This window comes from Solanum dulcamara, chromosome 5 (genome assembly GCF_947179165.1).
Source record: "Solanum dulcamara chromosome 5, daSolDulc1.2, whole genome shotgun sequence".
In the NCBI taxonomy this organism is placed as follows: domain Eukaryota; kingdom Viridiplantae; phylum Streptophyta; class Magnoliopsida; order Solanales; family Solanaceae; genus Solanum; species Solanum dulcamara.
This window is the reverse complement of record NC_077241.1, coordinates 14,181,829-14,207,906: the sequence shown is the minus strand read 5'-3', so window position 1 is coordinate 14,207,906 and position 26,078 is coordinate 14,181,829. Positions and strand designations below refer to the sequence as shown.

General features: G+C 34.9%; 1 protein-coding gene across 2 annotated transcripts; it reads left to right on the top strand.

The window, feature by feature from the left end:
- Nucleotides 1-75: 75 nt before the first annotated feature.
- On the top strand, nucleotides 76-24,414 carry LOC129889052 (putative ALA-interacting subunit 2). Of its 2 annotated transcripts, none has more exons than XM_055964165.1 (10): nucleotides 76-290; nucleotides 657-796; nucleotides 2,461-2,522; nucleotides 2,608-2,682; nucleotides 2,799-2,915; nucleotides 17,220-17,290; nucleotides 17,653-17,950; nucleotides 18,638-18,927; nucleotides 23,212-23,319; nucleotides 24,151-24,414. In XM_055964165.1, the coding sequence occupies exons 2-9, from the start codon at nucleotides 706-708 to the stop codon at nucleotides 23,261-23,263; spliced, it is 1,056 nt and encodes a 351-aa protein (XP_055820140.1). In that variant the 5' UTR covers nucleotides 76-290; nucleotides 657-705; the 3' UTR covers nucleotides 23,264-23,319; nucleotides 24,151-24,414. The 2 variants fall into 2 exon arrangements, with proteins under 2 accessions (XP_055820140.1, XP_055820139.1); XM_055964164.1 differs by having other exon boundaries at nucleotides 651-796.
- Nucleotides 24,415-26,078: the final 1,664 nt, after the last annotated feature.

Sequence of the window (26,078 nt, the reverse complement as noted above, 5' to 3'; positions counted from 1 at the left end):
AAGTTACAAAACATTATAGTTTCAAATTCAAATAATAAAAATTTATAGAAACAATATAGCAGGAAAAAGGAAGATTTCAATGGGAGACTTCCAAACAAGTCTTTAGTGGAAACGTATATATGCGTATTACCCTATACACTGTGCACTGTGCTTTTCTTCGGTCAAAAGCAATCGCTCACTTCTCTTCACAATCATCCATTTTGCCGCAGTCTCCAATATTTTGTTGTATAAATTCGAAGTCGCATTGTACTAGGCTAGCTACTTCAATTTTCCAAATACCTAATTCACGGGTAAGAATTTTGACACCTTCTTGCATTTCCAATGTTTAATTCTTTCCACTATGTTTTAGACCCACCTTTATTCAACTTGAATCTTGATTTTCTACCTCAAATATAGTATGGTTGATAATTAATTCATTTTCTTTTGGTTGAAAAATTAACAAGTTCCACATTGATCACAGTTTGGATTGAACAGATGGGTTCCACGAATTCAGTTTTTTCACTCTTTAGTGTAATTAATTTTTGTTTGGATTTGCAAAATTCACTTAAAACCCCATTATGGATTTCTCTCAGCAGCCAAATGAATCTTCGAGATTAGATTGGTGGAAATTCGTATGTAAAATTTACTATGTGTAGATTGTTTTGCTCCAGCTGCAGGTTCTTGAGTAGAGATTCTACTGGAATTTTTTAATCATAATTTGATTGAATGGATGTGGAGGGAGCAAGTACTTTGTCAGGAAATGGTGCACAATCTGTAGAATCTCGTTCACGTCCAGTTCGACATCATTTGAATGATGGTAAGTTCAAAGTGTAAAACAATTTAGTTATTCCTATGAGTCAGGTTTTCCGTGATAGTTAAATTCTGTGACAGTTTGGCTTTAAGTGAGTCGGTATAAGATAGGTCAAATTACTAATCAAGCTCTTTGAGGAAAGGTAGCCCCCTTGATTCAAATCAAACATCGAGCAAAGAGCAGAAAGATTTTATAATAACGTGGTGCCGGGCATCTACCATTATACCCACAATGATCGGCCAAACTATTACTATCCATAACGGAAAAGGAATTTATCTACTAATACAACAGATAATATGATATGCCACAAATCAAGAGATTTGCAGCTACTTTAATTTTCAAAGACATGCAAAAAGCAATAGTGATAGATCTCATCAATGGAAAACTGTGGAAGTCCTCAAATTTATTTGTTATGACTGGTGGAGAATGCACATTAAGTATGGGCTTGAACATATTATAGATTAGAACAACTTTCTGTCATGGGTATCATAAATTAAAACCAACAAAACAAAGGAGAAGAAAAAGATCTTATGGGTAGAATTTTCTCTCTCAGTGTGCCAGGTTCTTTAACAAGTAGATTCGGACTAAATAATCAGAAAATTGGAATTGCTGCTGCCAATTGTTAAACTAGAGAAAATTACTTTTTGTGTTTTCACAGTACTTGAAATGTCTCTTTTGTGGGACTCGCGAATGTTATGCTGGTGATACTTCGGGTGGTATTAACAGATGTTAATTCTCAATTTGTATCAGCATTATGTGGGGTTGTGGTTTGGGATGGTTATTAGTTACTTCTGGCATGTGGTGATGAGGAATTAATTGTAGTGCTAGTCAGTGATAGAGATTGTGGTCTCTTTGTTTTAGCCCTTAGATGAGCTGGGAAAGACTTATGAGAGTATGATCAATCTGAATTAGGGATGTGATCTTATGCCATCCTTGTATATATCAAGACCTTTTATGGGAGTTGGGACTTTATCCAACTCTTGTAAAGACCTAGGAAAAACTTATAATCAAGTAATAATACTTGTATGGACACATTTAACAAGTAATTAGGTGAAAGAAAATGGAAGCTCGTTGTCTATTCCAGAGGACTTGCTTGATTTCTATAGTAATGTTAAATATAAAAAAGTAATTTTTCTTGGTCAGCGAAATAGGAGCATGTGAGAGTGACTTTCTGTGAAGGGAGATGCAGTGTCCTCTTCCATATAAAGTTAGAGGTTGGTGTCTATCTGTTGGTTATAAAGTCTGATTTTGGGTCAAGTTACGGGATTAAATAAGCTTCCTCAACAGTGTAAAATCCTTCTTTGAAACATAGGTTCCAGTTGTACTTCACTTAAGGTATTGCGATTGTTGCTAGAGTCTTTGTATGTTTGTTTCTTTAAATAAGCATATGAGGAGGAGTATGCCATCTCTCTATGAAATATAGAATTGGTTATGTGATTGTGACATTGGGATAAGTGAGGCATCTTCAATCAAAATACCACTGTTATGATTTAAGCTTTTGTTCTATTTTAATTGGTACTCATCTAGTTGATTATTTCAGTTTCCTGTTGATCTTCATTTTTCTCAGTATTATCTCTCAATCTAGTGTAATGCAGCTCTATTTGCTTCATAACTTATAAAATACAGAAGTAGAGGCTAAATATTGACATGTTTCATCCTCACATTTGCAGCTGTATATCAGTTTACACAACAAAATCTCCCAGCATGTAAACCTGTCCTGACACCAGCATGGGTGAGAAGAAGTCTTTCTCTGAAATTCACATTTCTTTTCTAAATCAACTGGGTGTTGTACTTCTCTGACTACATCTTCTTAACAGGTCATTTCAATCTTTTTCTTGATAGGCGTCATTTTTATTCCAATTGGACTTCTCTGTCTTTATGCTTCTGAAAGTGTAAGCTTTTGCTCCTTTGTTGATTAAAGTCCTTATTAATCTATCTGTTTAATCTGTTTCCTCCATTCCTGATCAATACGTTTGGCATAAATGGCTGATCAGAAAAGCATTTGCAGGTTATTGAGATTGTTGACAGATATGATACAGATTGTGTGCCAGATAATTTCAAGAGCCAAAAAGTTGCTTACATCAAAGATAGCTCTGTTTCCAAGAATTGTACGCGTTACTTAAAGGTGATATTTCATTATGAGTTATGAGCTCGCATTCCAGCATGCCTCTTGTTATATATTAATTCTCCTTGCTTCACAAGATATTACCATGTCAGCTTTTTACGACACTACAATTAAGCATTCTTCTGCACATCCAGTGATGAGGATGTATACTTTGATTGCTCATTGAAGTTAATCGATGAACACCATTTACTACCACTTTATATTTTAAAAAAAACAGTACACTTTTTACTACAAAAAACTCATTTTTGGCTCATATGTTGAGTATATCATGTTTCCCTGGTCATAAGAAATCTCTAGTTTCTCTGGTTGTAGACCTTTTCCATGTCTAGTTTATGCATCAGCCCCTGTTTCCCTTTGTTTAACATAACACACAGTTTTTCGTTTGCTATTGAGACGACATTAGTAATCTTCTGGCTTCTAATGAAATCTTCTGTGTATCAAAAATTAATTTCAATATGATTTTTTTTTTGATACAATCTTATATAACTCCCATTCAAACTTAGTATTCAGAATTCTGTACAGAATTACCCATCGATTCTCTTCAAAGTATATATATGTATATGTATGGGTTTTGCTAACCTACTGCATGAAGGTAGGTTAACATTGAACCCAATTTTTGATTCACTAAAATACCCCTTCCACCTCATTGAAGTAAGAACTTTCAGGGGCATTTTAGTCTTTCACTCTCATCCGGTTTTTCTTCCTCCCCATTTTCCACTCATCTCTCTCTTTCTCTGGAATATTGAATTTTTGCTTGCCTTAACTGCAAACTTTTTCATTACAGATTTGACACATTTTCCTAATTTTAGTTTTCCTTTTTGATGAACTGTAAATGGAGTTCTTAAATTGATTTTTTTCCGGACATTTAGTCAGTACTCTTTCAACTCAAAGGTATGTATATATTGGCAAATTCAACTCAAAAATCATCTTCAACTCCTCTTCCTTCATGAGAAGCATAACACTAAACACACTTCCAAAGGATACTAATTCTAAACCCAATTCCACAAAAGTTCTCATCGATGCTGAAATGAATTAACATCTGTTTTCTTTTTCAGTTTTTAAATTTGTTTATTCTTTGCGTATTTGGTTGTGAAGTTATAATGGTTAAATTATGGAGGAAAACATTAGTTAGCAGTGAAAGAAGTTTTAGTGTGAGGTTTAATTGAGAATCGAAGATGGGGAGGACTGAGAGTTGGAATGGAAATAGGGGAATTAGGTGAAAAGACCTAAGTTCCCCTGGAAGTTCCTATTTTTATGAGGTGGCAGGGGTATTTTAGTGAATTAAAAAGTGGGTACAATCTACTATCTTCATTTCGTAGGTTAGCAAAGCTCTATCCGTGCAGCCCCACTCAAGTTTGAGAAGGTTAATGACCTGTCCATTTATTAACTAAGTCCATTTTGACTAACCTAATTCAGCCCCTCTAATAGTTGGCCTCTTGGTCTAAATATCTAGCCAAAATTGACCCATGAAAAACTCTGTCAAACTATATTTTAAAAAAAAAACTTAAACAAGAATTTTGTATATGAGTTCTTTTTTGATAATTAAACTAATTATAAGAACAAACAAAGACATTGAAACTTGGTAAGGAGTGGGCTGGTTGAGCTATGACCCATTCTTTAGCCCGTCTATATCTCGCCCATCTCAGCCCAAGTAACCTTTCTGCGAGTCATTAACACGCCCATTTATTAACTCAACCTGTTTTGACACGTCCAAATTCAGTCCAGCTCATTCATTTGGGAGTCATATATATGAGTTTTGCTAACCTATTGTATGATTGTAGTAGCCTAGTAGGTTAGCACTGCACCCATTTTTTATATTTTCTTAAATGCCTCTAATAACACATTAACAAGAATAATGACGGGGTTCTTTTGTTTTTTTTCACAAAAGTAAAACCCAAATCCCTTTCACTACTCTTTTTCTTTTTCCTTCTTCCATCATTCATGGTGAAAGCTTAAAAAACACAGATAGCTTCAGCTACTCTAAGAAATAAACCAAAGATTTTGAATCCATAATCAAGGAGAGAGAAACATTACCTGACATTTCCAACTTCAATCTCATATTCATTTCAACTCTCAGCAAGCTTTTGCGCCTCGTCCTCTTCTTTGAAATCTCAAAATGTTATTAGAAACTCCCAATTTCAGTTTCCTTAGCTGATTCGAATACATCAAAATCCAATAACAATGCCCCTTCAAACAATGATTCTACCCAGGTCAAATCAACCGGTGTCACATTTTCCAATAAGGAAACAAATAGGGAAAAAGCAGGAAAAATGATGATAAAGTGATTCCCATCACCCAAAATGGTCTTAATAATTGTTGTTTGTATTTAATCTATTTCCAAATTTTATGTTTGTTGTGTGTGGAGTCACCATTGAAGAGGGAAATGTGGAAAAGAGAAGTGGGAAAAGGAGAATTGGGTTTAAAGTTCGGGTTTTAAAAGTAAATCCCCTCCTATTAGTGTGTTAGTAACGGCATTTGGAAATCAAGAAAGGATACATGCTAACCTATCTCGACCATAGTTGGTTAGCAAAATCCTATATATATATATTTGCTCCAAAACCTTCCCTTTCGATTCAATTTAGGGCTTACAGATCTGTTTTTCGTTCAATATCCACTGCTACATATCTATTGTTTCATCAGCTTTGCTCTTCAAACCGGTATACGATTTGGTTGTTTTCTCTGTAATTTTTGTGGGAGATTGGTGGTTGTTGCCGTTGATTATTACTCTACACTTGGGGTCCCAAAATCTGCTAACAATAAAGACATAAAGGCTGCTTATCGAAGCACCGTGGACAGTGCCTTGAAGGTGTTCGACGAAATTCCTCAACGAAATATTGCTTCATTAAATGCAACCATTTTTGGGTTTTTGGCCCAAGGATTCGTTCAACCCAAGATCTGCTACGCACACAACCCAAAGGTCGTTGTGAACAACACCTTGGCAAGCCGACGTGGACAATAACTCCGATGTGTACAGTAGCTCCGAAGTGAACAGTGTTTTCTAACGACAACTAGGTTCATTTCAACTGGAGTTGGTACCTCCAATTTCCATATCTTTCCCTATCTATTCCTTGCTCATACAATTGTAGTTACATTTGCTGACTTTAAACCTTTGAATAATTTATTAGTTCATACGCGTTTTCGTGGCTTTGGATAGTGATGATAGACTAGGGTCATATTCTCGCTCAGGGACGAGGACGAGGGTTAGGAGGGGTAAGTGGGTTAAATGAGCGTCTAGATTGAGAGTAGGTTCTTGGAACATTGGGATGTTGACGGGAAAATCCATAGAGCTAGTTAAGATTCTAAAGAAGAGGAAGGTTAATATAGCTTGTGTACAAGAGACCAAATGGGTAGGTTCTAAAGCTAAGGAAGTAGATGGGTATAAGCTTTGGTTCTCTGGTAGATCGAAGTATAGGAATGGGGTAGGCATTTTAGTAGACAGTAATTTAAGGGATCAAGTGGTGGATGTTAGAAGAGTCACTGATAGGATGATGTCGATTAAGGTGGTCGTTGAAGGGATCACGTTGAACATTATTAGTGCTTATGCGCTGCAAGCGGGCTTAAACGAGGAGGATAAAAGGTGCTTTTGGGAGGATTTAGATGAGTTAGTGGGAGGCATACCGCCTACTGAGAAGCTTTTCGTGAGAGGGGATTTCAATGGGCACATCGGGTCTATTTCGGGAGGATATGATGATGTGCATGGAGGCTTTGGCTTCGGGGACAAAAATGGGGGAGGAGTCTCACTTTTGGATTTTGCAAGAGCTTTTGGGTTGGTGATAGCCAATTCGAGTTTTCCAAAAAAGGAGGACCACTTGGTAATCTTTCGGAGTGCGGTGGCTAAGACTCAGATATTTATTTTACTCCTTAGGAAGGATTATAAAGGTCTGTGCAAAGATTGTAAGGTCATTCCGATCGACAACCTTACGACCCGACATAAGCTCTTGGTGATGGATTTAGGAATCGAGATGACGAGGAAGAAGAGGGTCGGGGATGACCGACCTAGGATCAGATGGGGGAGTTTGACCACGGCTAGCGCCCTGGAGATGGGAGAGAAATTGAAGGATATGGGGACCTGGGATAGTAGTGGGGATGCAAACACTATGTGGGATAGGACGACTAGTTGTATTAGGGTTGTAGCAAGGGAAGTATTGGGAGTCTCGACAGGTAGTCGTGGCCGGCATCGAGGGGACTGGTGGTGGAATGGAGAAGTGCAAGGGAAGGTGGAAGCAAAGAAGATAGCGTATGCGAAACTGATAGAAAGCAAGGATGAGGTGGAGAAGTGGACGAATAGGAAACTTTATAAGATAAAGAGGAAGGAGGCGAAGTCGGCGGTTTCGACGACAAAAACGACAGCTTTTGAACGCCTTTATGCTGAACTAGAAGAGAAAGGTGGGGATAGGAAATTGTTCAAGCTAGCCAGGGTGCGGGAGCGAAGGGCACGCGATGTGGATCAAGTGAAGTGCATTAAGGATGAGCATGGAAAAGTATTGGTAGAGGAGACTTTCATTAAACAGAGATGACAGTCATACTTTCATAAACTCTTGAACAAAGAAGGAGATAGAGAGATTGTGTTGGGAGATTTGGAACATACAGGGAGGCTTCACAATGTTGGGTGTTGCAGGAGTATTTCGGTCGAAGAGGTTAAGGGTGCTGTGCGTAGGATGCGCTGGGGAAGAGCGACCGGACTTGACGAGATTCCTGGGGAGTTTTGGAAGAGCGCTAGCTCGGTAGGTTTGGAGTGGCTGACTAGGTTATTTAATGTCATCTTTACGACAACAACAATGCCCGAAGAATGGAGGTCGAGCGTAATGATCCCTCTATACAAAAACAAGGGGGATATCCAGAGTTGCAACAACTATAGAGGTATCAAGCTTCTAAGCCATATTATGAAAGTGTGGGAAAGAGTGGTGGAGATGAGGGTTAGGAGAGGCGTATCTATCTCAGAGAACCAGTTCGGATTTTTGCTGGGATGCTCAACTACAGAAGCCATCCATCCATCTTATGAGGAGACTGGTTGAGCAGTATAGGGAGAGAAAGAGGGACTTGCATATGGTATTCATCGATCTAGAAAAGGCTTACGATAAAGTTCCACGAGAGATACTATGGAGATGTTTGGAGGCTAAAGGTGTACCTCTGGCATACATTAGAGTGATCAAGGATATGTATGAGGGTGCCAAAACCAGGGTAAGGACAGTAGGAGGGGATTCAGAGCACTTCCCAGTTGCGATGGGGTTGCATCAGAGATCAACCCTTAGTCTGTTTTTATTTGCCTTGGTGATGGATGGATTGATGCGACAAATTCAAGGTGAGGTGCCATCGTGTATGCTTTTTGCGGACGACATAGTCCTGATCGATGAGACTCGTAGCGGAGTTAACGCTAAGCTGGAGGATTGAAGACATACCTTGGAGTCTAAAGGGTTTAAGTTGAGTAGGACCAAGACAGAGTACTTAGAGTGCAAGTTCAGTGAGACACCCTAGGAGGTTGGCGCGGAAGTTAGGCTTGGTGACCAGGCCATCCAAAAGAAAAGTAGTTTCAAGTACCTTGGGTCTATCATGCAAGGCAGTGGAGAGATTGACGACGATGCCACACATCGTATTGGGGCAGGGTGGATGAAATGGAGGCTCGCTTCCGGTGTGCTATGTGACAAGAAGGTGCCACCACAATTTAAGGGCAAGTTCTACAAAGTGGTGGTTAGACCGACTATGTTATATGGGGCGGAGTGTTGTCTAGTTAAGGTCTCTCACGTTCAAAAGATGAAAATAGTCGAGATGAGAATGTTGAGATAGATGTGTGAGCATATCAGGAGCGACAGGATTAGAAATGAGGCTATTCGGGACAAGGTAGGAGTGGCCTCGGTGGAAGACAAGATGCGGGAAATGCGACTGAGATGGTTTGGGCATGTGAAGAGGAGAGACAAAGATGCCCCAGTGAGGAGGTGTGAGAGGTTGGCCATGGATGGTTCCAGAAGAGGTAGGGGTAGGCCGAAGAAATATTGGGGAGAGGTGATTAGACAGGACATGGCACAGTTACAGTTTATCGAGGACATGACCCTATATAAGAGGGTGTGGAGGACCCACATTAGGGTAGAGGGCTAGTACATAGTCTCGTTATTCTTCCCTACTAGTAAGCGCATTAGCGCACTATAATTTCCTTTGTGGAGGACTCGGATTAGGATAAAAGGCTAGGTGACTTATCCTTACACCATAGTAGTTGTAGTTATGCTCATTGTTTTTTGCCATTTGATTTCTGTATTGTATTGCTGTTTATAGGTGTGGGGCTGTTGTAATTTGATTATCTTATTTATTTATAGTAGTTAATGCCTCTTTCTTACGTACTATTCTACCATTTCTTTCTCACTTTTGTTATTCCTTGTTTTCATCTTGTTTTCGATATGCTTGTTTTCGATATGCTTGTTCCTATCTGACCTTTTATCTTGTTTTCCTCTCTTGAGCCGAGGGTCGTTCGGAAATAGCCACCCTACCTTTCAAGGTGGGGGTAGGTCTGCGTACACTCTACCCTACCCAGACCCCACATGGTGGGATTATACTGGGTTTGTTGTTGTTGTTGTATGTATGTATGTAAGTATACTTACATATATATGATTTATACATAGAGAGACACACATACTTAAAAATTAAAATATGATCATGGAAGGTAATATCAAAGGTTTTCTTATGGACGGGTTGAGATCATATTTTTTGAAGGAGTGTAGTGCAAATTATTGTGGATTAGAAAGTAGAGAAATATGGAGCTACTCTAGCCAAATACATTGTATTGTCATTTATTAAAAAATAGCATATTATTGTCTAAGCAATCAAGTTCTTGTGATACATAAACACCAAATTTGATTCTGAAAAGGCATCAATACCAGCATTCTTAGCTAATGCAAGATGATAAAGTGCATATTTAAGAATGTTTCTCCCCTTTTCTTATCCTTTTGAAAGAGCTTTACATACCACAAGAAAATAAAAGAAGAAACTGTGTAATTTATAAAAGTTCTTTGTTGAACAAGGAAAAGTTGGATGTCCTTTTCCTCTAATTTAAATGTATAAACCAAACACTTGCAATTTCGTTCAATGAAATAGGGTGTCATTGGTTTCAAATAGTAGAAAATAGTTCAGGTAATAAAATATCTAGAAAACTGCTGGCAAATCGTATTTGACCTAAAACAACACCGTGGTGGTGATTTGAACCAGTTGTGCTAGATCTCCAATGTAAGCTTACATTTCCATAAGAAATGCTGAATTAGAAAAAAATGGTTTTTACAAGTGACATAAACGTTTATATTATCATACATTCACATGTCAGTGCATACTTGCTTCATAAGTATTATGTTAATTTTAAATAAATGAGTAAATGGAACTTCAGTTACCTTATTAAAATCTGACGAGCCGATTCTTGCAGTGGATAAGTCACAACAACCTATCTTATCAGAGGCGGACCCAAGATTTGAGTGCAACAGGGGCACCACTATCTTTAGTACGCCAATTACTAGCGACAAAGTTCGGTTTACAACTCTTAAAAAACTTACTGATAATGATAGCAAAGTACAAACTTCAATATAATCGAATATCATTAATTTGATACTAATATAACAAAGTACATCATCCACTCATACTTGAACTCGACACATTTTCATATTTTGAAAACGGTCAATAATAGCATCATTGCTTACAATTGCAAATACTTCCTTCTCAAGGTAACAAACTAAACAATTATTTAAAAATGCATCACTAATAGTAATACATAATTCATCTTTGATGTACTTCATGGATGAGAATGCTCTTTCTACGGTTGTTGTCGCGATAGGTAAAATGAGAGTCAACTTCACAAGTAAATAAGTCTCCACAAGATTTGCCTCAACCAACGCTTTTGCCAAATCACTAATTCCTTTTAAATCAGAGAACCTAGGGTCACCTCGTTGCATGTGCATTATGAAAATGTCAAGTTGGTAACTGAGATCTCAAAGTTTCAATTCTCCAAACTCATCTAGATAATACTTCGCCAGAGTCATTATTCTTTCCTTATCAAAATTAGCAAATGAATTAACCGAACGTACTAAGAAACAAGTTATTACTCACAACATCAAATAGACTGTTAAACTCCAAAAGTTGCAAATCAATTTGATAGAAACCAAAGTTTTATACTAGATAAAATGCAAAGAGAGACAAGTATCTCGTATCTCTTAGAAAAATAGAAAATACAAAGAGACACAAGTATCTCGTATCTCTTAGAACAATCTTTCTGCATATAAAAGATATATTACAACCTGCCTACACATTACTGGATCTATTATTATAGGAAAAAAGGACAAATTTACCCCTGAACTATTGAAAATGGTACATAGATGCCCTCAGTCATACTTTTGGGATATTGGTGTCCCTTCCATCCAAAATCTAGAAATATGTGCCCTTCACTCTAACGAAGGACCCATGTGGGACATGTGTCATCATCCTCGAAAGGACCCATTCCAATTTAAAAAAGCCCACACCCAAACAAAATAATCCATTACCCACCCAAATAGACCCAAACAAAAACCTAATAGACCGATCCAAAAATCCCCATTTCCTCTCACAACTCACTCGTTCATCTCACACAAACAAAAGCTCACAGACCAAAAACCCTGGTTAATCACACAAACAAACCACTCGTCTCCGTTGATTCTTCGTGGATTCACTCCGATCCGATCATAGGTACTCACACTTTCATTCCATTCATCTCACAGTTCGTTGTTTGTGTTCGATTTTTGCTTGTATTTGTCATTCGTAGTGTGTAAGAAAGATGTTGTTGAGTTTCGATTTTCACTGGTATCTTTAATATTTGTCTAGAATCTTCATTTTATAGTGATATTTAGGGGTTTGTTCACGTTTATCTTAAAAAATGAATTGTGCTCGCTCTTTTGTTTTCTAGGGTTTTACTTTAGTGTCGTTTTGTGTGGTTTTGTTAGGAGTTTGTGCACTTTATGTTAAAGAAATGTTTCTTTTATTTGTGTTTTAGATGTATTGCTTGTGTAGTGTCTTTTTCTATGATTTATGGATTTTTTATCTTCTTCTTTTGTCGATTGTCTCCATCCCTTTCTTTATTGACATCCTGTAAAGTTAGGTAGGTCCATAAATAATTGATAGTTGATATCATTGACATTCTGTAAAGTTAGGTAGGACCACCACTTGTTTTTTACTTAGCTTATCAGTTAATTAGTATTGTGTAATTAGCTCAAATACTTTAATGGTACCACTTGTTTAATCTTATTTTACTTGGTTCATGTGTTAATTAGTATTGTGTAATTAGCTCAAATACTTAACAGGGACCACCTATTTAATCTTATTTTACTTAGTTCATCTGTAATTAGTATTATGTAATTAGCTCAAATACTTAACGAACTTAAATCTTTCTTGTTTGTTTGTCACTTTTTTATTTTTTCTCCTTTATTTCTAATGTGAGTTCTTTATAACTTATGTAATGTGACTTGTTAAATCCTTTAAGATTTACTTTCGCTTACTAATGTCACTGTCCATCTTACTTATGCTTACTAATGTGAGTACTTAAATAATTCACTTGGCTTATCTATTAAATGCTTCTTTTGACTGTCACTTTTCATTTTTTCTTCTTGTTTCCTAATTTGAGTACTTACTAACTAACCTTATGCTTTAAGACTTAAATAATTCACTTGGCTTATCTGTTAAATGCTTCCTTTGACGTGCCACTATCCATTTTTTTCCTCTTTTCCTAATATGAGTACTTTCTAGTTAACTAACTTACTTATTCCCTTTTCCTAATGTGACCGACTTATGTGACTTACTAATGTGACCGACTAATGTGGCTTACAAACTTACTTATTCCTTTTTTCTAATGTGACTTACTTACTTAAATTTACTTTGTTTGACTGTTACTTTTTTTTATTTTTTCTCCTTTATTTCTAATGTGAGTACTAACTTATGTAATGTGACTTGTTAAATCCTTTAAGATTAACTTATGCTTACTAAAGTTACTGTCCATCTTCCTTATGCTTACTAACGTGACTTACTAACTTACTAATGTGAATACTTAACTAATTCACAAGTTACAACCTGTTAAATGCTTCCTTTGACATGTCACTATCCCTTTGTTTCCTCTTTTCCTAATATGAGTACGTACTAGCTAACTAACTTACTTATTCCCTTTTCCTAATGTGACTTATGTAATGTGACTTACAAACTAACTAACTTATTCCTTTTTTCTAATGTGACTTACTTTACTTAAATTTACCTTGTTTGACTGTCACTTTTTTATTTTTTTCTCCTATATTTCTAATGTGAGTACTAACTTATGTAATGTGACTTGTTAAATCCTTTAAGATTTACTTATGCTTACATGTCACTGACCATTTTTTCTTCTTTTTCCAAACTTACTATGTAATGTGACTTGAACAGACTTAAATTTACCTTGTTTGACTGTCACTTTTTTTATTTTTTCTCCTTTAATTCTAATGTGAGTACTTATAACTTATGTAGTGTGACTTGTTAAATCCTTTAAGATTTTCTCCTTTATCTATTAAATGCTTCTTTTGACTATCACTTTTCATTTTTTTCTTCTTGTTTCCTAATATGAGTACTTACTAGCTAACTAACCTTATGCTTTAAGACTTACATAATTCTTTTTTCTACTGTGACTTACTTAACAATTTATTTAGTAGTAATATATACACTGTTTTTGTCTTTGTAGGTTATTAACATGGTTGAAGTTACATTATACTTTAATCATGGTGGTCGGTGGCTTAACAGTCCAGAACAACATTATGAGAAAAGATGGGTTCATTATTGGAAAGGGTATGATCCTGATCTGATATCTTTTATTGATTTAGTCAAAGAGTACATAGATAAGTTGGGTTTTTTAGGTATGCAACAACTTATTGTACTTGCTCCTTCTGGAAAATATTTTGAAATAGTAGGTGATGAAGGAGTTAGGACATTGTCATCTTTTATCTCTAGTGATTATAAATCCATTCATTTGTTTTCTACTGATGACTGTGAATTATCTGTTGATGTACCTGATATTATCATGCATGATGGATCATTTTTACTTTTACCAATAGTTAATGAAGGCACAGACTGTAGTGAAAGTGATAGTGACGGTAATAATGGAATGGTGTTTAGTGGTTCAGATTATGATACTGATGAATTGAAAAATTTAGTTACTAAAAAAAGGAATTTACTGATAGTTTGCAAGATTGTTAAGGGTATGGCCTTCAAGGACATAGCTGAAGCAAAACAATACTGCAAGCTTTATGCTATGGCTAAGAAGGTTTGCAGTATTGTTTTGTTTCAGCTATGTCCTTGAAGGTCATACCCTTAACAATCTCCTTATAATCTTACAAACTATCAGTTATATTCCTTTTTTAGTAACTAAATTTTCCAATTCATCAGTATCATAATCTGAACCACTAAACACCATTCCATTATTATTGTCACTATCACTTTCACTACAGTCTGTGCCTTCATTAATTACTGGTAAAAGTAAAAATGATCCATCATGCATGATAATATCAGGTACATCAATAGAAAATTCATAGTCATCAGCAAACAAATGAATGGATTTATAATCACTAGAGATAAAAGATGATAATATCCTAACTCCTTCATCACCTGCTATTTCAAAATATTTTCCAAAAGGAACAAGTACAATAAGTTGTTGCATACCTAAAAAACCCAACTTATCTATGTACTCTTTGACTAAATTAATAAAATATATCAGATCAGGATCATACCCTTTCCAATAATGAACCCATCTTTTCTCATAATGTGGTTCTGGACTGTTAAGCCACCGACCACCATGATTAAAGTATAATGTAACTTCAACTATGTTTCCTACAAAGACAAAAACAGTGTATATATTACTACTAAATAAATTGTTAAGTAAGTAAGTCGCATTAGAAAAAAGAATTATGTAAGTCTTAAAGCATAAGGTTAGTTAGCTAGTAAGTACTCATTAGGAAACAAGAAGAAAAAAATTGAAAAGTGATGGTCAAAAGAAGCATTTAATAGATAAAGGAGAAAGTCTTAAAGGATTTAACAAGTCACATTACATAAGTTATAAGTACTCACATTAGAAATAAAGGAGAAAAAATAAAAAAGTGACAATCAAACAAGGTAAATTTAAGTAAGTCACATTAGAAAAAAGGAACAAGTAAGTTTGTAAGTCACATTACATAAGTCAGTCACATTAGGAAAAGAGAGTAAGTTAGTTAGATAGTAAGTACTCATATTAGGAAAAAAATGGACAGTGACATGTCAAAGGAAGCATTTAACAGATAAGCCAAGTGAATTATTTAAGTCTTAAAGCCTAAGGTTAGTTAGTAAGTACTCAAATTAGGAAACAAGAAGAAAAAAATGAAAAGTGACGGTAGTGAATTATTTAAGTACTCACATTAGTAAAAGCATAAGTAAGATGGATAGTGACATTAGTAAGCATAAGTAAATCTTAAAGGATTTAACAAGTCACATTACATAAATTATAAGTACTCACATTAGAAATAAAGGAGAAAAAATAAAAAAGTGACAGTCAAACAAGAAAGATTTAAGTTCGTTAAGTATTTGAGCTAATTACATAATACTAATTACAGATGAACTAAGTAAAATAAGATTAAATAGGTGGTCCCTGTTAAGTATTTGAGCTAATTACACAATACTAATTAACACATGAACCAAGTAAAATAAGATTAAACAAGTGGTACCATTAAAGTATTTGAGCTAATTACACAATACTAATTAACTGATAAGCTAAGTAAAAAACAAGTGGTGGTCCTACCTAACTTTACAGAATGTCAATGATATCAACTATCAATTATTTATGGACCTACCTAACTTTACAGGATGTCAATAAAGAAAGGGATGGAGACAATCGACAAAAGAAGAAGATAAAAAATCCATAAATCATAGAAAACGACACTACACAAGCAATACATCTAAAACACAAATAAAAGAAACATTTCTTTAACATAAAGTGCACAAACTCCTAACAAAACCACACAAAATGACACTAAAGTAAAACCCTAGAAAACAAAAGAGCGAGCACAATTCATTTTTTAAGATAAACGTGAACAAACCCCTAAATATCACTATAAAATGAAGATTCTAGACAAATATTAAAGATACCAGTGAAAATCGAAACTCAACAACATCTTTCTTACACTACGAATGACAAATACAAGCAAAAATCGAACACAAACAACAAACTGTGAGATGAACGGAGTGAAAGTGTGAGTACCTATGATCGGATCGGAGTGAATCCATGAAGAATCAATGGAGACGAGTGGTTTGTTTGTGTGATTAACCAGGGTTTTTGGTCTGTGAGCTTTTGTTTGTGTGAGATGAACGAGTGAGTTGTGAGAGGAAATAGGGATTTTTGGGTCGGTCTATTAGGTTTTTGTTTGGGTCTATTTGGGTGGGTAACGGGTTCTTTTGTTTGGGCGTGGGTTTTTTAAAATTGGAATGGGTCCTTCCGTAGGATGATGACACGTGTCCCACATGGGTCTTCTGTTAGAGTGAAGGGCATAAATGCTCTAGTTTTTGGATGGAAGGGACACCAATGTCCCAAAAGTATGACAGAGGGCTACCATTTTCAATAGTTTGGGGGTAAATTCGTCCTTTTTTCCCTATAATAGATAATTATAACTACTTCATTACTATTTAGGCTAAAGACATATAACTTCTAGTAACCATAAGGAACTGCCAAATAACGGTAAGAAACTGTTCCATCCGCCATGTGTGAAACCTCCTGGAATTGAGAATGCAAATCATTATCTTCTCCTATTTTTCTTTGCTTCTTCCTCCTTGAATAAGTATGGAAGATACATGCCTTATCATAACTACAGCATAGAAAAGCTCAACACATAAGTGATGTGACTAAGTAACGCTAGAAGGTCTACATTTCAACTTACCAGGAATATAGAATTCTTCCATCTTGGGCACCAAAATATCATATTTAGCACCAAATGAATTAGACTTCATCCATCAATGATTCCCATCCATCATCTCTCATAAGTTGCAACTTTTCCTTTGTAAGGTCAAGAAACACCATAGCATTAACGAGGTATAACGTATATTGAAGTATAACGTGTTTGGCATTGTGTCATTCAATCCATAATGGTCATTATTCATCCAGCAGCACACCTCATCATTCCATCTTCGCCCTACAAACACGGTCATCCTTTTGCCTTTTTCTTTTACTTGTGATAAAATTTCCATGATTCCAGCAATCATTTCTAGTTTAGAATTTTTTCTTTATCCTCTTCCTTGATTTGTTTTGTGTTGGAAATTGTCTCTGTGCAGGTGCCCCAAAATATGAAAGCTCCAATTTACATCTACTATCAACTCGATAACTATTACCAGAACCACAGAAGGTGAAGGTTCTTAACTCCTTTGTTTCATTTTTCTTTTTCAGTTACCAATTTTCAAGTGATTAATACAAATTCATGGAAGATTGGAACTACTGGCATTTAATTTAGTTGATTATCAAGATTTATAAGGTCCTCTTTTTTTTTTTATATGTATGTAAATATAGATGCTTTTCTCAGTTATATCATATTTTTGTCACATAATAAACTAGTTGTATCATTTGTTTCTTTACTATTTTATTTATTCCTCTTTTCTTTTTGGTGTTCTGTGTGCATTTGTCATCACTTTTTCCTCCACTTAAAGTCCATTTTGTTATCTATCTCTGTTAATTGTTCTTTTCTGACTCTGCTCGGCCCTTTCAATCCAGGTACGTCAAAAGCAGAAGTGATAAACAGCTTTTACATGGATTAAAGTACAATGATACGAGTTCTTGCTATCCTGAAGGCGAAAACAATGGTCTCCCAATTGTTCCTTGTGGTTTGATTGCATGGAGCTTGTTTAACGACACATATTCCTTCTTCAAAGGGGCAGATGCTATAAAAGTCAACAGGAAAAATATTGCTTGGAGGAGTGATCGTGAACACAAATATGGGAAAGACGTTTATCCATCCAATTTTCAGAGTGGGTCTCTAATTGGTGGTGCAACATTGGACCCTAACATTCCTGTAAGGCCTTTGAACAGATGCAGCAACTCTGGTCATCTTTTTCTGTTAAATGAAACATATGAAAGTGCTTACAAAATTGTTAAATCAAGGCATATAATTTAGGAGAAATACTTCATTTAGAATCGATATCTCTTCTTGAATCCCAAGACTAAAGAAGATGGACAAGAAATGACCAATGGAGAATAAGTATCGTTCTTGATACATTTCAATATTTTCCTGGATGAACATGTACATGAGTCACTGCTAAGATCAAATACTGATCATTGAAAGCTCTTATACTTCTATTCTAGATTCCTGTCCATGTGTTATGAGGCTGTTTATTAAAATTTTCACACCTCCATTTTGTCTGATGCAGTGTCTGGATTTATATTACAAAAATAATAACACTGAATTTGAAAGTTCTTGCTAGGTTTCATTCTTAGATGTGGTCCTTGTGATGTTGCAGTCATGACCTGAGTCTTTATATCACTTTTGTTGATTTTAATCATTTCTTAAGGATTGGGATTTCAGCACTTCATTTGGTTACGCATTTTTTTGATGATTTAAGCATAAATTTTGACCTCAACATTGTGTTTCTTGTCTTCTCTTTCAAGTATACGGATTTGACTTCTATTTATTTCTCCTCTAATGTGTCCTTTTTCATGGATCTTGTTTTCTTTTTGGAATGGGATTGATGGAATCAATCAGTTAAGTGATCAAGAGGATCTCATTGTATGGATGCGTACTGCTGCTCTCCCTACCTTCCGTAAGTTATATGGAAGAATTGAAGTGGACTTAGAGGAAGATGACTTAATTATGGTGAATCTTGTTAACAACTACAACACATACAGTTTTGGTGGAAGGAAGAAACTTGTTCTTTCAACAACCAGCTGGCTGGGAGGCAGGAATAACTTCCTTGGGATGTCCTATGTCTCTGTCGGTTCTTCATTTATCTTCCTCGCTTTTGTCTTCTTGTTACTTCATGTGAAAAATCCAAGGTAAACCTTCATGTGGGCCAATATACAAATTAATTCTTCATGACACCGTTTTATATGTGCCAAAATTCTGTTCTTTACTCATATATGCTTCATGCTGTACAGTGAAGGCACCCTTTCTGCCCCATATTCCCTGCCCCTTCCCTGTAGGAAATGTAAATACAGATTCCTGTGTTTTCCTCTAGATCATTTAAGAAGCAGATAAAATTGCAGAGAATTCTGTTTTGCATTAAGATAGATCTGAAGCACAATAACAAGAAACTGGATGCCAGTTATACTTGTTAAACCAACTTTTTCGGTAATATTTGTCTGTTTCCATTCTTGAGAATTTAAGTAGGGGGAGAGAGAGAAAGATGACTTTCATTCAATAGCGAGTAGCAAGAACATTATTAGCATAGCCTACTATTGAGGATTTGAGATTGGCGAAGAGATTACAGTGGAAGCAAAAACACAAAATCCTATTGACCCATTGACCTAATCTAGTCCAACCAGTCCGACCAGGTGGGTATGCCCTTTTGGCTTCTCACAGCTGGTGCTTCTCTTAGTATAGTTCCTAGTGCCTTCCAGCCCTTTTCTACTAGATATGACTGTCCACCCCAAACTTACAGAAAGGTATGGAAAAAACTGAAGAATTTGGCTGTGTTATAAATTCCACCATGTTTTTGCAGGCAAGGTTCTATACTTCTACTAGCATCACAAACGGTTACAAATCCTCTTTTTTCTTCGCATATGAATCATAGACTAGTTGAAGAATTGCAGTAACATTTCGTAGTTGGTCCCTGATCAACCCAGGAGAAAATAATTAATCACACCTCTGTTCCATTTTATGTTTAAGTGTTTATTGGGGTCAAAGTTTTAGAAATTAAAGAAATCTTTTTAACATATTAGCCAAATATATGCAAAATATGAAAATTATCCTTTAAGATGAGTGGTGGTGAGATTTCCACGTGCATTTTCATTTCTCTCTCCTTATAAAAGAATAAATTTTATATCCAGTGGATCTCACCAAGTCATGTCACTAAGGGGCCGTTTGGTAGCTGGTTAAAGCTCAACCTAATATATGAATAACATGGTTATTCATGTATTAATTTTATACATTGTTTGGTTTGTAAATAGAATAAAAGTTATTCATGTATTAATTCTGTACAATGTTTGGTTGGTAAGTCTCAAATGTTGTATAAAAGTTATTCATGTATTAATTTTATACTGTGTTTGGTTGTGTTTTAGTAAGTCTACATAACTAATACTCACATACCTTATGATGAAATCTATGTACAATTTTATGCGGGGTAGAAGGTGGAATAAGTTATGTGGGTATTAATTATACATGGATTAAAATAATAAAACTGCATATGTACCCTATCAGTTTACTTTCAATTTTTTTTATTATGTGTTTTTTTAAAAAAATTATACTATTTCTGTAAAAGCATTTCATATAAAAGAGCCAGTATACGCTGGAGTCTGGTGATAAGTGCTCTCCTTGACTCCAACCATCAAAGGAGCCCATTACTTGTACACTATAAAGAAGATCAAAATGCAAGATCATTACTTGCACAATGAAAAACATTTTAAGTAATAGTAGAAAACTCGGTGCCAACTTCTGGAATGAAAGTTCTTGCACATAAAAGGAATTTGGCAGGAACCATTACCCCTATCAATTTACTTTTAAATGTAGATTAATTTCCAACAAATCAAATAATTATTACATTTAAAAAAAAGCACTACCAATTTTTTTGGTTTTTTTTTGTCTTGTTAGTTGCTTAATTACTTTAGTTTCTTTGCTTAATTCTTTGTTAATTGTTTTCTTTGGCGGTAAGGTAGTGGCTGTTAATTGTTTTCTTTGGTGGTAAGGTAGTGGCTGTTAATTGTTTTCTTGTTAATTATAATTAATTTCTTTGCTTAGTTTCGTTGCAACGCTCTGCCAATACATGTATAAATTTATTTTTAGTTATTTGTTATTTACTTAAATTACTTAATTGCTTATTCCTGTTCAATACAAATTACTTAATTGCTTTTAGTTATTTGTTATTTACTTTATTGTTTTTACCTATTGACATTTCTTTAATTTTAATGTGTTATTTAGATAGTTGTTTATTTTAATGGGTATGATAAATATTAGCTTACTAAACATTTTTGGAATAAAAATAAAAGTAGCTTACTAATGTATTGTAACCCTGCATAACTAATATCTGCATAACTAAATCCTGCATAACTAATATCTGCATAACTAAATCCTGCATAACTAATATCTGCATAACTAAACCCGGCATAACTAATATCTGCATAACCAAAACCCTACATAACTAATGCCTGCATAACTCTAACCAGTAACCAAAAGGCTCCTAAGGGTTCTCACCAAGTCATGTCACGAAGGGTAAAATGGAGACTATTAAATAATTTCCAAAAAGAGAAAGGTGTATTCTTTTTTGAATAGACTAAAAAGGAATGTGTTTCACACAAAAGGTGATTTCTGAAAGTTGAGCATAGCATAAATTTGCTAAGAGAAAGTAATTGAAACCAAACGGTTTCAGTAAAGGTTTTAAGGATGTAAAGTAATTGAAAGGGAAATATTTGAATTGTATTGTTCTCTTTGAATTTAATGTTTTAACTATCAATTAGTAGCAAATCTAATGTTTGATTAGATTGTGCTTGGGATATCGATTGGAATAAATAAAAGCCAATCAATAAATCATACACATCATTTCAGAATAGTGACTACTAAGTTACTAGAAGTCCAAAGAGATATTATGTTCAACAACAACCAGTTGTAACATCACCCACCTTTTGGAACCAACAACCAGTTGTAACATCACCCACCTTTTGGAACGGAGCTTGGAGCTAAAATCAAGTATAATAATCTTCAAGATGAATTCTTTTTTAGGATTCTATTCTGTATATAATATGTTCATATAAAGTTATAGGTAACTTACTCGGCTACACTTATGCCGATAATATCAGAAAGGTAAGATGACATGTTATCCAACTCTACCTAACTGTTGGAATTCACAAAAGGAAAAGAAATGAAAAGGTTAACCTTGTAACTTATGACTGATACATCGCGGTTTCACCCAAAACTTTCAATCATAATTGCATATTTTAGGTGGGGGCAGGGGGGTGAGTGTGTGCATTGGGTTGCGATATTATGACCAGTGTTCAGAACCAACATGTGGATGATCGAAAGTCTAGAACCAGAGCCGAAATTTTAAGTGGGTATATACTTTCTGATATGTTTTTGTCCAAAACTCATCTTCTGGAGAACTGTTGATCCTCCACTGAAGCAGATGGATGTTCATTTTCAGAGGGTTCTAAGATGTTTGACAGTTTAAATTTCCATAGCAGATTATATGGTTCAACAACCCTCATTATGAGTACTTCGAATCTTCATGCAGATTGGTAGCCTTTCTAAAGCCTTGACTTTTGCCCGGCAAACCTGATTAATAATTACAATTTTGAAGCTTTCTGTACTCCACCAACTTAAAAGCTGGAGTTCTGCTGTAGGGATTTCATAATTAGTATGATTTAAGCAATTGTACATGTGCTGCATGATGGTATTTTTTTTTGGTGTGTGTGTGTGTGTTGGGGGAGGGGTTCCAATCTGAATTCTGTGGCAGCTTCGTTACCTGAATACTTCTATAGGATTTTCAGTACCAACTATTGATTAGACTGATATGATTGGTAAAACTTGAAGTTCATAAAATATGTTCTAAAAGTAAAACTTGAAGTTCATAAAATATACCTCCTGTGACAATAAACAAAATTTTGCATTGATGTAACTATTGGTCACCCGTGAAGAACCAACCAATTACACTGTGCTGGAGAGGGGCTGCCAATGTAATTATCCCAGCACAATAAAAGAATATTGCTTGCTGAGTGGCTCAGCCCTGCAAACTGAGACAAGTTTGCAGGTGGCTTTAGCTGTGGAAGATAGAAAAATGCTAGGATAACAAGTAATGGCTGAAGGGAGGCTGGGAAGGGGATTTCCTTCAATAAGAGTGGGTGACTTGTTGATAGGGTATCTAATCTGTTGTGTTTAGTTCCCTCTGGGCAAGTAAGAGTTGCTGACAACTTAACATATTGCTAGCTTTTTGTTTTTTTCTTTCCATTTCATCAAGATGGTTTTATATCTGCCTCGCTTCAAATGATCAGTATGTATTTCTGTAAAATGTGCTCAAGAGTTGTTACCCTTGTGCTGGTTGTTGATACTATAAGGTTATACATCTCATTAAAGTCATTGTTGTTCAACCTTTTCTGCATGTCAGGACTTTGATTAAGCTCCCTTTTATGCAGGCCCTATGGGGATACAAATTTATCTTGGAACTGGAAAGGCATGTCAAACTAGAAGGCATGACTATTGCTAAATTATAAAGTCCTCTGTGAAAAATATGGCTTCATGAGGTAAGTGAAGCTTATTAATGAGAAAAACAGAGTATATGCTAAGTGGTTGCAATTTGTTCATAAATTCATGGTTGGGTGTTGGAATCATAAACCCAAACAACTTGGTATATCATTTCACTAACTTGTTCTGGCATGCTAATACCTATTTGTATCTTCAAAATGCTTTAGCAAAATCCCCAGCTACTGTTGACTAAGCGTGTAAAAGTTAGCTAACTAGCTATTTAGTATGAATTTGCCAGGTGAATCAGATAATTCTCGTCCTTTACTCTTAACATACCAAATGGTATTTTAGTTGATAAAATTGAATGATATGAGTCTGAATTTTCTGCAATCTTTGAAGGTTTGATGTTTGCTTGAATGACTAAATCCTTCTTATGGGACTGAATCCAAGGGTATCAGAGTTGTTTGGTTGGTCAAAATGTTCTGGAACATATTTTTTCTAGGAAAACAAATTCTTCAAAAAATTAGAAAAGTGACTTTCTTGGTGAGAATAGGAAAAACAAGTTGCATTTTCTGCCAATTGTCACCTCATCACCCTCCAACCCCAACTCCCCTGCCACCCTAAACGCACCTGCCATATGATTTCTGTAGATTATATTTATGAATGATATTGGGATATTGGGTCAAACACTAGAAATTATATAAGAAACCACTCATTTTCTGGGAATTTCATTTCCTGGAAAACCTTTTCGTTCGTACCAAGCACCCTTGATGTTCTGTTTTATCCGCGGATTTGAATGGTTACTTGAAAGTGCTTTCTTATTTGTTCGTACCAAATAAGATAACACCCTTAGTTATTTGATAACCCTAGAATGCATGCTATATGTGCAGATGGATATCCAGAACAGTACCTTGTCCTCGTATGCAAACGAAGCCATATCAGATTTTTCAGAGGAAAAAAAGTATAGATTATAGAATTTGTTATAGTCAGTTAACTATATGGTGATAACTTCTGTAGCATATATTGCTTTGTATAGTCCATTTATGAAGAGGCTATTGTTGGTGTTCAAGAGGTATATTTCAATATATATTAAAGATTTGGTGTCCAATAATTAGTACTTTCTCCTTTCTAATACATTAAAGTATGTTTTCATACTACACATTGTACCCCTCCACAAAACAAATAGTTAAGATATTGTTAGTGCATTATAATTTTAAACTTTACATAAAATGAAATATAACTTTTAGGGTGAAAGAATACAGATACTGACATACACGATGCATTTAGAGCAAAAATGAATCTCGTGAGTATAAATTATTTATGTAATGATGATTGAATAATTAAAATTGAGTGTCAAAATTAACATTCCTCCTATATATTATTACGTAGTGTATCTGTTGATGAATGTGTAAGCTAGAAGAGAAAGTAAAACAACATAACACACTTTCTTCTCAATAAAAACTTGACCACTTTTATATTCTTCTTCTGCAATTGTCTCTAATTTTGGAGCATTTGAAAGCTTTCGAGGACAAATAAATCGTGCTGGTGCAATTTCTATAACATTATTCAGATATCCCCTTGCCATGCGGTGTTTTTTTTTTTGGGGGGGGGGGGGGGGGGCAGGAAGCTTGTTGGCAAAAAACAAACAAAAAAAGGTTTCTGCTTTTGCTTGATTTTATTGTCAAGAATTTGAGATTTGATGTTCATTTATATAATAGCTTGGTTGAGTATGTAAATGTAAGGTTGGAAATAATTTATTATTAGCGATAAACCGAGAAAATAGGTACTTAATTCTCGTTGTTATTAAGAATTTTTTGATGAATTAATGGTCTATATATTATTTGATCAATGACCGATAAAAATAAATTTATAGCATAAAATCATGGTCAAATATTGTTTGGATGTTTTTTTGTTAGTATCTGATTTGTATTCCTTTTCCCCCTAAATATTTTGCTAAAATCTAGACAACTGATGCAAATACAGCTTCATTACACCTTTTATTGGAATGACCCAGAATATAAGAAGTTAACAATGATTTACAGTGTTAAAAAATCAAAGTAATATTGTATTTATGGGTATGGTTGGAATTTGTTGAAAATAAAAATTAGAGGTGATAATAGATTGGTTTGAAATAAAAATTCATAATTGAGATTCAGTTAAAATATTTTTTTAATGACTCATATATCTTACGTACAGTCATATACATGAATATAAAAGGAATACATATGGGATAGAAAGGGATATACAACCATCTTCTTTCATGTACGTCTATTTCAAATTTTTAATTCAAACTCCTTAAGACGTACCCAATATTAAGATTTACCTAATATATTTTAGCAACGCCAATTTGAAACAAGTTTGTATTTTGAAAACTCAATTTTTCAGATTTGAGCTTAAGCAAGCTTCAATGGTTTTGGACGGAGTTTTAGCTCATTTTCTTCACGTTTTAAGCTATCAATGGGAAATCTATCCTTACCATACTTGGGCTTTGAAAATCCCAAAATAAAATTCATGGAAATATCAATTCAAGGGAAAATAGAAATACTTGAATTGTTTATATTCAAAATACTGAAAACACTCTTTCAACATTCTTTCTCATTTTAGACCAATAAAAATGGCTAAAAAGTATTTTCGGCATTTTGGATACATTAAAATATCTCAGTAGCCTTCCACAATCTGTTTTCCTAACAAATAGTTTGTGCAAAAGAGCAATTAGGAACCACAACTAATTTTTCTTAAATTGAAATTCATCTTGAATATTGAACTTCTCAAAAGGACAACTTGCATTCTGAAAAAATCTTACCAAAATCTGAATCAT

Coding starts and splice junctions, on each gene's coding strand:
- LOC129889052 (XM_055964165.1), top strand. CDS start 706: ATGGATGTGGAGGGAGCAAGTACTTTGTCAGGAAATGGTGCACAATCT. Junction 2,523..2,607: donor CTGTCCTGACACCAGCATGG/GTGAGAAGAAGT, acceptor TCTTCTTAACAG/GTCATTTCAATCTTTTTCTT. Junction 2,916..17,219: donor ATTGTACGCGTTACTTAAAG/GTGATATTTCAT, acceptor GTCTCTGTGCAG/GTGCCCCAAAATATGAAAGC.